Source organism: Anopheles merus, chromosome 2L (genome assembly GCF_017562075.2).
Source record: "Anopheles merus strain MAF chromosome 2L, AmerM5.1, whole genome shotgun sequence".
Classification (NCBI taxonomy): domain Eukaryota; kingdom Metazoa; phylum Arthropoda; class Insecta; order Diptera; family Culicidae; genus Anopheles; species Anopheles merus.
This window is the reverse complement of record NC_054083.1, coordinates 21,185,490-21,198,834: the sequence shown is the minus strand read 5'-3', so window position 1 is coordinate 21,198,834 and position 13,345 is coordinate 21,185,490. Positions and strand designations below refer to the sequence as shown.

The 13,345-nt window shown below is 43.4% G+C and overlaps 1 protein-coding gene across 1 annotated transcript; it reads right to left on the bottom strand.

Moving 5' to 3' along the window:
* Positions 1 to 1,948: 1,948 nt before the first annotated feature.
* LOC121594377 lies at positions 1,949 to 13,041 on the bottom strand. Its single transcript, XM_041917557.1, has 4 exons — positions 12,929 to 13,041; positions 5,304 to 5,503; positions 2,561 to 5,234; positions 1,949 to 2,478 (listed from the first exon to the last, which is right to left on the bottom strand). The coding sequence occupies exons 1-4, from the start codon at positions 12,998 to 13,000 to the stop codon at positions 2,137 to 2,139; spliced, it is 3,288 nt and encodes a 1,095-aa protein (XP_041773491.1). The 5' UTR covers positions 13,001 to 13,041; the 3' UTR covers positions 1,949 to 2,136.
* Positions 13,042 to 13,345: the final 304 nt, after the last annotated feature.

Here is a 13,345-nt window from a genome sequence, read left to right as displayed (position 1 = left end):
GACACCTCCGAGGAAGATAGCGTAGGTGCGTCAAAAAGAAAAGCGTTAACGATACGGACGAATGCATGAAAAGGAGGGGAAATATTCTTCCCACGTTAGTGTATAATAATATATAAAACTGTAATTGTGGATACAAATGAACACTTGCTATTTCTATCTCAAAATGAAAAGATCACGTGTCTTCTTTCTTCTTTTTCTTTTTGACTCAACAACCGTTGTCGGTCAAGGTCTGCCTGTACCACTTGTGGGGTTGGCTTTCTGTGATATACGGATTACCTATAGCAGGATAGCCAGTCTTGCGTATGGCGGTCTATTTGGGTCTTGAACCCATGATGGGTATGTTGTTAAATCGTACAAGTTGACGACTGTATCACCAGACCGGCTCACGTGTGTTAGTCTCGGGAAATCTTTCTTTCCTGAATTTAAAAAAAAAGTAGTACTGCCAGCGCGTTGACAGCGGTCTCGTTCAGTCGTATGATCGAGCCAAAAAGGTTTTGTAAACACCTCAAAGTCAATCAAGTCAATGCAACAAAATATAAATTAAACTTCTCTCGTAATTTATTCAATTGCGGTTATAGAAACTAGACGGTCAAAATTACGTTAATTACTTTGTGCAAGAGCTACATGCATGGTAAAAATAATTGAAAATGCGTAAAATTCCTTTTTTGCCACGACAAACAAACACACCATACCGACCGATATCATATAATTTGAAGATAATTGTTCATTTAGCCAGGTACAGTGCTTCTACCTGGCTAAATGAACAATTATCTTCAAATTATATGATATCGGTCGGTATGGTGTGTTTGTTTGTCGTGGCAAAAAAGGAATTTTACGCATTTTCAATTATTAGTCGAATTTATGTAACATATGTATCGCTAATGTTAACAGATGTCTTATGTATGTATTTAGTATTTGGGAACCAATTGTGCCTACAGTTCTTAATTACATGATAAGATAACCTGTTATCCTGGACTCAGATTCTATCAAAAACTATTCATGCTTTTTTATCTTTTCGAGACCAGTCTATTGGCCAGGTTGTTATCATTTCTGTGGTTATTTATTCTGGTTACACTTTTTGTTATGAACTGCGTTCTTTGCACTTATTACTTTTATTAACACATTAAAACTTTACATAATAAATAATAATAAACGAAATACAAACACGTTAACACGTACAACACTTTACAACGTAGGCCGCGCGCCAGTCGCACCGAGCGCCACTGCCGAGAGCTCCTGCTCGATCGGCCTTCGTGCACACTCTGCTCGGCGCTCGGCACACACTAAGCCTTACGCGCTAAGTGTGTGCGACAGTGTGCGTGTACACACTGTCGTCCCCCTGGACGTTGACCGGTGGGAGCGCAACTGCCACGGCAAGTCCAGGGGTCGGCACGCACGGCTGCCCACAACACTTTTTGATTTATTTCCAATTCTTGTTGATGTGACTTAGTGAAAGAGATAGCATTTGATAACATAACTGGATTGAATTGGATAATATTTCTATTCTTCTTAGTTCATCGTTGATCATCAAAAATTATACAAAAAACTAATGAGCGAGAGAGCAATGGGAGAAGTAACTAAGCAGCGAGAGAGAGAGAGAGAGAGAGAGAGAGAGAGAGAGAGAGAGAGAGAGAGAGAGAGAGTATGCAAGTGAATCCACGCAAGAAGATGTCCATTGAAAAAAAGAGAGAAAAAGTAAGCTGATCAATGTAGCTTGGTTAGAGGGCTTACTCTTCTGTTTCATAGTTTGCACACGCTGCAACAGTCGTTTTCAACAGCAAGCTTTTCAAGCGGTCCAAGAAGCCCTGCAGTAACGCACCGTAAATCGTTGTTAAAATTTGTGTTATTGACAGATAATAAAATCTTGTGGTGTGGTTATAGAAATTAGCCGCAAAGTACATAAATACACACCAGGCACACCTCAATTTAACAGGGAAACTAACTACTCTAACTTTTGAACTGTCGTTTATTTTGACGACATTTATTCGCGATGTCATCCAGTGTCACCGACACCTGATGATGTTAATGTTGATTTGTTGTCGTTTTTTTTTATTGTAAAATTTGTATTAATTTGATTTAAAAAATCTCTTTCTCTCTCACACATATTTACATGTATTTTTTCTTTTTTTCTTTTTTTCAATTATAATTCATATTTGTATTAACGTAGTGGCGATTTTCATCAGACGAGGTAAAAATGCTAAAAAAATTGCTGAAAATGTTGCTGATAACTGACGATTTGGACGTCTCATTTCCTCTTGTGTTGACATTTTTGGCAACATTCACTCTTGTGTTGACATGTTTGGCAACATTCACTGTTGTATTGACATGTGTTGCAATCAATGGTTGATGTAGTAACATCGCTGCAATTGGTGGTGGCATTCCATCCATTATATCAAACAATTTAATAAACCATTTGAGTACATCTTTACTTCCATCAAATATTTCTTTGCAAATATCAGATAAGCTGCACATAAAAGGCTGTAAAGCAGAGAAATACGTATATGAATTATGTTACTATTTTTCAAACCTGTTTGTCTGTGACAATCCAACTGCAACTTACTTCTGAATCGTTGATAGTAAATAACCAGCATGCCTTACAATAATCCTTCCAGTTCAGATCATGAACCGATTCAATGTAGAGAGAACTGTAATATCGGGTAGGGAACCAACCAACCGATATCCACACTTTACGCGTAAAAACGGACACCAGTCCAGCTTTTTGGATGTTCACCATGGTCGTCACTATTTCAATCTTGGGTGTAATATGTAACATGCATTTGGTTGTACCGTTCAAATTGATGCTTGCGTGCAATTGTTTTCCCGAAGATGAGGACGGCATGAACTGGCTTAGGCACGCTTGAACATGCGTTACATGCGCCTTCAGTATCTTGAAGTATGTGTTATCATCCATCGTCAGTGTAATGTTTGTGCCGTTGGCGTTAATTTCTAAATAACCTTTTCTGTGCTGGATGGTGATCTTTTCCATGAACCAATTTTCATTGCCGGTTGGTGGTGTGTGCGTAGACTCGAGACTAACCAAAACCATTTTCTGTATCCAAACTGCCGCTGGAGGATTGTTACCGTCAAATTTAGCCAAAATAAGCCTACTGGCTTTGCTATTGTCCCAATGAATGAAAATCTTCCCAATAATTATTTTTATGTCCAAATCGGGATCAACAGGATAATTTGTGTGGAGGGCGATTCTCTGCCTTCGTCGTTGGTAAGGTGCCCACCAGTTTGAACACTGCTTCAGAAACTTAGCCAGCTCCAGACAGTAGTTGATGCAGAATGGAGTTTTCACCTCAACTGTAAGCTTTCCGTGACTATGCAGTCTCTCAAATGTGATGTCGATTCCGGAAGCACAAAAAACGCCTCGGCTACTATGTTCTATCCTAGTAACCACGTCGGGAATATGTGACGAAGAAAATACACGTGGTTGATCCCAGGGATTAAATGAGATCTGTCGTATCACCGCCTTCACGATCGATTTAACACTAGGCTTGTCAACTTTGTGCCTGATGATGATCTTGTCCACTAGCAAGTTTTTGTTTTCGGTCGGTTGTGGTATGTGATCAGACTCGACTCCCTCGGTCGTCATTTGTGCGGTCACTTTGAGTAAGTTCAATTCTGTTTCACCGTTGGATTTCTCAACGGTAAGCTGGTTGAAGTGCACCAACACACACGAACCAATTTGGCCGTTACCTACCCGAAGGAATATCTTCCGGAGTGTAACTTTTATGTCCAAGCTGTGGTCCGCAGGGATAGCTGGTTGATGTTGCTGGGCAGTATGCTGTCTTCCTCGTTGGTATGTTGCCTTCCAGTCTGAAAACCGCTCTATAAACTGCTGCAGCTCCGGATAGTACTTAATGCAGATAGGAGTTTTTATCTCGACTGTAAGCTTTTCTTTACTATCCAGGCTCTCATATTTAATGTCGATCTCACAGACGCAAAATACTTCACGATGGCAATGATTTAACTTATTATTCTGGCCAGTAACTTCTGACGGAGAGTTTACTCGTGGTTGATTCCAGGGATTCAATTTGATCTGCCTTATCACCGCGCTCACGATCGATTTAACACTAGATTTGTTCCCGTTAACGGCCGAATCAACTTTGTGCTTGATGATGATCTTGTCCACTAGCAAGTTTTTGTTTTCGGTCGGTTGTGGTATGTGATCAGACTCGACTCCCTCGGTCGTCATTTGTGCGGTCACTTCGAGTAAGTTCAATTCTGTTTCACCGTTGATTTTCTCAATGGTAAGCTGATTGAAGTGCACCAACACACACGAACCAATTTCTCCGTTACCCACCCGAAGGAATGTGTCCCCGAGTGTGACTTTGATGTCCAAGCCGTGGTCCGCAGGGTAAGCTGGTTGATGTTGCTGGGCAGTATGCTGTCTTCTTTGTTGGTATGTTGCCTTCCAGTCTGAACACCGTTGTATAAACAGGTCCAGGTCCGGACAGTACTTAATGTTGATAGGAGTTTTCATCTCGATTCCAAGCTTTTCTGTACTATCCAGGCACTCATATTTAATGTCGATTTCGCAGGCGCGAAACTTGTAACGGTGAATCAAGTCACCAGGGTAAAATATGACTTTCTGTATTCCGATGTTCACGATCCAGCGCTCTCGACCGAACAATACATTTTTCCGAAGGCTGTTGTACGGTTTTGTCCTCCAAATGTGCCTACGACTGATTAACAACCTAACCAAATCGCAGTGAAGGTTGGCGCTGTTTTCAGCCCAAGTGGGGAAAAACTTAACCAAGATTCCCTTTACCTGTAGCTCGGTGGAACTCAAGCTAATCTCATTAATGTGAGTGTCCACGATAACATACCGTGTTTTGCACTCTACTACTCGCAGTTTGCCGTTGGTGATGATAATCCTCACCGATTGTAGTAAAAGCTGCAACAATCCACCGTTTTTGTAATTGCAAAGCTTCTTCATCACGTACGACATGTTGAATTGGTTGCGGGTCCGTTTTTGCGGCGTGGTGGCGGATAGCACATATTCAGCAGACTGCTCGATCGACGGATCGGTGACAGCAATCGTTATCCAATACGAATACCTCGGTTTGAGGACCAACGACACGGTCAACTTACGAATAGTGACCAACACTGTCCGTTTTTTGTAGGCTATCGTATCGAATGTGAGCCTTAGTACGTTGCCATCCGAGTGGGAAAGGGTAAACTTGCTCAGCTTGATTCCTGTTACAAAGGGCAATATTTTACAAAGTCTGCGAACAAAAAGGGTGACACATGTTTTATTTTTTTATTTTTAGGTAAGTAAATTCCGTTGTACTTACAGCAACATAAACAGATAGGTTTGAACGGCGGTAAAGCACATCCTGTTCAGCGTACTAGGGAATGATGCAAGTATCGTTATGGTAAGGCTCGATTCCCACACCCTTTCAGTGGCATGTCGAATGCACCAGTCTAAACCACCTAGCACTAGCAGCACGATCGCCGACAGCGAAAGTAGATACGTTTTTCGTTGGAACATCTCCTGAAAGATAAAAAGATAAAATTAGCGTCTTGTATTTATACTGCTTAGAAACGCTTTTAAAATTTATTTGTTGAGAATTGCACCAGACTTGTTCCAACTTTGAGGCTTCCAGGACAGTTTTACGCAATGCATATCGGAATACCGTCTTCACATTTCGACAATGATACTCTTTGGCAGTGCTAATGAAAAATTCCTACCGATACGAAAACAAAAAAAAACTGAGCAAAGCAATTTTTGTTTTGCAAAGCAAACCGAAGCTCCTAAATTGAGTAATTTAATACACACGTGACCAATGAATAATAACTAAAATTATTCAATTTCAGCACCATAATAGGTAGTGTTTTAAAGTACGTGGCCTTTTATTAACATCTATGCATGGTTTTCTGAGGGTTTTTAAGACAAAAGATTTTTTTTACTAGATAGTTAAGCTTTCATAGCTATAGAGTATCTTCTACGGCTTGTAAATAAAGTTTTATGACAAGTAAAGTGTCCAGGATACCTCAAAGTCAGAAGATAGGTAAAAGTATGCGGTATCCGACTGTAGGTGACCGTCATTGTAGATCGTCGCCGGTCGTATGGAAAAGTCGCATCAACTGTTCTTCAACGGTAACACGGTCAGATTATGTTTTGTCCGTTTGTAGAGTATAGTCCGTATAGTCCGCATCCCATGAGTCAGCAGAGACAATTTGACACCTCTATCAGTCGAACTCTATCCGTGATGGCCAAAAAGATTGCCGAGAATCGAAGGACAAGTGGCTACATTACTACGATATCCTGGCTAGGTAGGAGGTCGATGCAACCGACCAAACAGTGAAATAGAAGCTGGAAAACATGAGCAAACATATTAGGAAGTAAAAATCGCGTCCAATGGATACGCAGCGGGAAGCAAAGACGCCAATATGAGTAATTCAATATCAGCATTTTAGGCGAATTTCGGCGGAATTTCGATATGACACCGTAGTACGCGAACCTGTCCAACATCCCGATCGAACATCGGATCTAGACCAACAAGATTGAAAAGCTCTACGCTAACAATATTGTCGCGAATACTGAGGAAGACTTGATAAAAATCAAAGGTGACCTTAAAACATGCCTACATCGCATGTTTTCGTCCGTCATGGCGAAAATTCCGAATAGGAATTTGTTGGTAAGGCAACAGATTAATTTTCGCAAGTAAGCTTGACCCTCAGAGAGGATGTGGAAAGCAATCATAGAAAATAATTATCTCTTTTCGTTTAGTTCTTCTACAGCCAGCTGAATATTAATATTTTAATGCAAACGTTGTCAGCCATAGTCTTGCGCGACATTGTTTCGCTGGTTTTCGATGAAATATGATGAGTTTTCGATGAGTTGCAATGTTAAATTTCGCACCGCGTAGATTGAAGTACAGTGGAGCGCCGTTTATCCGGGCTCATCGGGACTCGACCTTGCCCGTATATGCGAATAACACGGACAATGAGTCAAATGATATATTTAATCACAAATTCCTGATTATTTTTTGGAAAGTTATCTTCTTCTATTTGGCGTAACGCCCTACGCGGACATACCGGCCTATACAGGCTTTAGAGACTTTATTCATTACCACGCAGCCGGATAGTCAATCCTTACTACGGAGGGACGGTTCATTCTAGGCTTGAACCCATGACGGGCATGTTATTGAGTCGTTCGAGATGACGATTGTACCACGGGACCGTCTCACAACACAACAGTGGAAAATTATCTTATTTTTTGATAAAAGTAACCCAATTTTTATTAACTACATATTTATCCAATGACAATATTTGAAATATGCCATGAATTAAAGTGTGTTTTGTTTTGATAATTTGCTCTGATATCCGTTGTTTCAAATACAGGTGTCTTCCGAGATACGTCTGTATTTGGGACCGAAAAAATGTCCCAAAGCAAGGCGTAAGTCGAAATAGTCGTATGTCGAATATCTGTAAATGGGGCCCTTTCCGTTTGAAGCTCGTAGGCTGAAATTTCAGCCTGTCAGCTGTTTGCATTGTATAGCAGTTTTCGAGCAGCTATCTATGTGAGTATAATACACAGGTGGGCTTATCCCTTGGTGTATGAATTTAGAAGGCTGATTTTTATCGCTTCTGCTTCTGAATGAAGATTTTAAGAGTGTTTTGAGTATTCGTCAAGCCTCCAGAAAGCTCGTTGGAGCGAAAGTTTTCACCCACCCTGTCAAAAAGTGATGTTCCAAATTGGTTATAAAAAACATGCTATGAGACCACCTGGACTACATACACTTTGATTACAGATTCGACCACCTGATCTGTTTAATGCACCTTGGGATAAATGTACACAACACCGAGTTTTCGAGCAGGTACTCGAATCTAATTCTAGCTTTGTGCCCGCTGCGCAAATTCGAGCAGTTTCCAGCGCAGAAAATGTACCAAAATCTGCGCTGGCCAGCGCAGATTTTCCCGCTGCGCAAAGCGACGGAAGGCGTTATGGCGTTCTGAGAATTTTATCATGCCTTCCTTTTCTCTCCAACGGCAAATTTGTCGAGCAGCTCGTCGAGCTACCCGTCCCTGGCTCCGCCTCATACCCCTCGCCTGAGAGCGCTCTTACAGGTATCGATGTGTTGGTGCGTCAGACGGCCAATCGCTATCAGCCGTCGTCCGTGCCTTTTCTCTCCATAGCGCTATCTCTTTCTCGCGTGTGGACAATGCTCATGAGTTGCTGTGGCGCTTAAAAAGCCGTTAATAAACATTGCGCCGGTAAAGTTGCATTTTTACAAATCAAACCGAAAAAGCGCAATGAGTTCAATCGCTGCCACGTAAAAATGACCAAGGAATCGCTAGCTCACGTTGGAGGGTTTGCTGTGCAACGCGCAGAACCCTAATTCGCATGATCACGTTCAGCCTGGCGCTGATTTTCATCAGCTTTCCGTTCCGCCGGCATCTAGAACGCAAGCTGATTGTGAAACCGGTATACTGGAAAGTTCACTGGCAGTTCCTGGGGCCTGCCATCGAACTTAACGTGTTAAGCATTAAGCATAACTTTGTTACACTAAGCTTTTTTGCTTTCGTATGGTGTAGATTACACAGATATGCTGAGCCGTCTGCGCAAGGGTGTGAGTGTGCGTGTGTGTGCCAAAACTGTCGCCAAATGTGTTTTCTTCCGGAATGTTATGATCGATCGAAGGAAGGTGTTCATGACAGTGGCGGAGTAGGGGGAATCGGGGGCGCCCTAGGCGGAAAGACGATTTGAGGCCCCTGTAAATGGTAGCTGATGACCGGGAGGAGGGGGTACTGGCATACAGCTGTTATGAGATTTAACATTATACTTAAATTGCCGGCGGGGGGGAGGGGGAGTGCAGAAGGTTCTCCAGCGACGGGGCCCCAACGACCATCTTTCCGGCGGCCCTTGTCGCTAATAATCTGTCCACTTGTAGACATACGGCATACTACAGACTAGCGATATTCGGCGACCGCCTAGTCCGTCTACCTTTAGATCCGCCGCTGGTTCATAACGGTGTTTTTTTGTTGTGGAGGTGCATCCTTCCCCCTGCCTGCAGCGTATGCATCGGGAAGCAGACAATGTGGCAGTATGCAAGTTACCCGCTGGATAGGAGCGGTCCCGCGGCACCGCCGTCATTCCTCACATCTGCATGCCCGTCGTGGGTTCTAACCGCGTATGAACCGTCCGCCGTAGCAAGCGCTGACTATCCGGCTACGTGGTACTCAAGTCCTGAAATGGCCGGCATGATCGCGTAGGCTATTACGCCAACAATAACAATAATAAGAAGAAGAACTTAGCATAACAGTCCACACCCGGAGAAGAGATTAGCTTGTCTTTGTTGCTGCCGCGCTACCACTCTGACGCGACAAATGCACGGAATGCCCTCGACCAAAGGACATGAGCCTACCGAGCCGAACTCATTCCAAGGCAGTGCCGGTCGCTCGGCGTCATGATACCGGCTTGCCCAGCCAACAAGCCACCAGATTCTGGACGGACAGGTGCAGCACCATACGCGCACCGTAATAAACAAATCCAGGATCCTTTTTTGTATGGATTCAATTCAAAAAGTTGCTTCAACTTGCATCCGATAGCAGAATTGGAAAGAAATGTGCTACATATCACATGCACGTTTGCTTCGATCGTGTGTCTTTTTAATACCCCCAACAGCAGAGCCGATCGCAAAGATGGTGGTGCCAATCCAATGGTTGTGTTGTCTCTCAGGTAGCGAGATCGAAAATGCACGGACTTTGTTGCCGCAGTGGATGAAAATTTACGCATCAGAATCAAATATTTTTGGGGTTTCCACACGCTCGCACACACACACACACACACACACACACACACACACACACACACACACACACACACACACACACACACGCGCGCGCAAACACACACACGCATGCACGCACACATGCACGAACGCGCGCACGCGAGCGCGCACCCACGAATGTGCGCACGCGAGCGCGCACCCACGAAAGCGCGAAGGCGAGCGCGCATCCACCACCAGTCCCCCCCCCCCCTCTCCCGCACGAGCGAGTACGGCTACCTTATCGGAAGAAAGGCTGGTTCAGCTATCTTGTAGCGCATCCTCATCCAAAGCGCTGGGCGGGGTGGGGGATCGCGACATGATAGAGTGAACGGTCACTTTCCCCGCGCTGTGTGTGTGCGTGTGTGTGTCGAGACCCAAAACTCGAGACAGATTTCAGCACTTTACAAAAAAAAAATATTGCCACTATACACCGTGCTACATGATGCTTAGAAGGTCGTTGAAGCATCAAACATGTTCAAATTAAAAAATATTAGTTTAGTGTTAGACGTTCTCCTACGCTTGTTTTAAATAGGCTTCTTCACCCTCAATTGGCAGGGGCATCGAATGGTCTCATCAGCAGCGGCACGAAATAAAATAATCCATCAATACACCGATAACACTTTAAATCCCAATCCAGCTTCTCCCGCATCGTCTCAAGGTCACACACTAATTAATAAATGCTAACACCCACCAATAACAATACACAACCGCAATGCACATAGAAGTATCAACGCATACACCACAACACCCAATCAGCTGGCGGCGGAAGGCACGGGCTGAAGCGCAAGTAAGGCAAGGCAGGGTGAGGGAGGGAGAGGAGAGGAAGAAGCGGACGAAAAAATGGGCGCCATTATTTTTTTTTAATTTTTTGACCGTTTTTTTTTTTTTGCTCCGCCGCCGCCCGAACTTGCCGCCCGAACTGCCCGAACTGCGCGAGCCAGCGCTGGAATCGCTGAAGTCCAGCGCGTCAGTCGAGCCAAAATCTGCGCTGGCCAGCGCAGATTTTGGTGCATTTTCTGCGCTGGAAACTGCTCGAATTTGCGCAGCGGGGCTGAAGTCCAGCGCGTCAGTCGAGCCAAAATCTGCGCTGGCCAGCGCAGATTTTGGTGCATTTTCTGCGCTGGAAACTGCTCGAATTTGCGCAGCGGGATGTTGATGAAAATCAGCGCCGGGCTGAACGTGTTAGAGCGAATTAGGGTTCTGCGCGTTGCACAGCAAACCCTCCATCGTGCGCTAGTGATTCCGTAGTCATTTTTACATTGCAGCGATTAAACTCATTGCGCTTTTTTGGTTTGATTTGTGAAAATGCAACTTCATCGCCGCAATGTTTGTTAACGGCATTTTTAGGCGCCACAACAGCTCGCGAGCATTGACCACACGCGAGAAAGAGATGGCGCTATGGAGGGAAAGAGCACGGACGACGGCTGATAGCGATTGGCCGTCTGACGCACCAACACATCCAAACCTTCGGCAGCGCGCTCAGGCGAGGGGTATGAGGCGGAGCCAGGGACGGGCAGCTCGACGAGCTGCTTGACAAATTTGCCGTTGGAGGGAAAAAGATGGCATGATAAAATTCTCCGAACGGCATGATTTCTTCCGTCGCTTTGTGCAGCGGGTGGCTAGAATAATCTAGACTGAAAATTGCAGGCTAGTTTATTGTGTGGTTTTGTATGGAGTGTTTACATAATTTCAGCCTCCAACTGTTAAACTGCATACAAAAAAACTAACTAGAATCGTGAAGGCCCCCAGTATAAAGTTTTTAACCGAAGTTGAAGAATCGGAATCTATGATAACGTGTATTTTATTTAAAATAATGTTCAATATTGTACTAATGATACTCTAAACGCCGTTTATAAAATTTAGCTATTCAAGATCGCGTAACTGTGTAATATTTTTAAATGTGTTTGCAATGGTCATCAGCACAGAGATTCAAAAAATACATCAATTTCTTCTCAGTAACAACTTTCTGTCACAAAACTGTCAAAATCAAAATTGTCGTATCTGCGAATCGTCGTAATTCCAGGGTGTCGTAACTCGGAGGACGCCTGTATCCTCCTCATAACGCAATGTCACCTTTGTATTGAACTGTCAATTCTAAACAGCACGGATAAACGGAAAGCCGTATAAAAGGTCCACTGTAGCTCAATTCACTCAGGCAACCTGATTCTTATTAGTTTATAAACTTAAAATAAGTTTGTAAACACGTTTCTTTCTGTGCAGCTAAATATCGTAACACGTTCGATTGTCTTCAATGCCTTTTTGCAAGAAAGCGATATTATTACTGCTTTAGTCTTAGCACCTGGATTCAGTATTCACTCGCTCATGCCATCTCATGCCGTGCACATACAGGGTTTACCTAGCCAATCCGGCATCGTCAAAGCGTTATCGGTCGCCGTAAATACTTTTTCGGGCGACGTAAACCCTCAATTGGGCACTGTCATTTCTATTCGAGCCATTCTATTCATGTTTACATTACGTTTCAAGCACTTGGCGCTCCTCATTCATTCTTCATGTCTTGGTTTTATTCTTTCACCGGGGCACAACACTGAGGCAAAGCATAAACATTTTTTTGAAGAGAGAGAGCGCGTCTCACGTTTATCACAATACACCCCTCGCCACACTCCTCTTGAAAAGATCATCTTTTTGATTTATCCATAAACTTAAACTATGGTGTGCGTTGGTTTGAGCAAATCAATGTTGTTCGATGCACTTGCCTTTTCACTTGCATGAAGCTCAATCAAAATGATAGTCCCAATTACAAAATCGACACACATGGTGTGGCTGTGCATTGGATAGAAGAGAAGTAGACTAAGAGTCTAAATGCTATTTGCCATATGCAAAGCAAATCATAATTTCGAAAAAAAAAAAAAATAGCACGTTTAACAACAGACACTTGCCGAAGTATGTTACGGGAACATGAAACCGAATACGATCACCACCAGCGATCGTCACTAACACCTACTTTCCGTTCAGTTGACTCATCGTTGGGGCGTAACCCCGCAGGAAGTTGTTGCATTTGTGCAACATTGTTGAACAATTCTGTTACAAATGGTTTTAAAAACGGCTGATTGCGAAATTATCGAGTGAAGTTCATCATTGTCTATTTAATCCTTTTAAATTTAGCACAAAATTAAACTATTCACCTTAGATCTTGTCTGTTGATACGGCCACACTGTATTAATATAATTGCTTATCTTATTAAAAAAACACTCCATATGTGGCAGCACGCACAAAGAAAATGCACTAAAGCACGTGACTCATGCTCGATTGGTGCGGATCGACCCGATTACGCGTGCGTATACGCGAAAACGAACGTGCGCAGAATGAAAGCCTCGGGTACAATTACAGACGCTTATCCGCGCAAAAACCCAGGCGCTAAGCATTCGGCAACGTTGTCATGCCTGGAGGTATGGACTAGTGTTGGGTTTCATGAATCTTTCGTTGAGATTCATTCATATGAATCTTTAGTCGAATCGACTCTTAAATTATATTCATGAATCTTCAAAGATTCAAGAATCTGTAAGATTCATGAATCCATTTTTTTTCCAATCCAGATATGC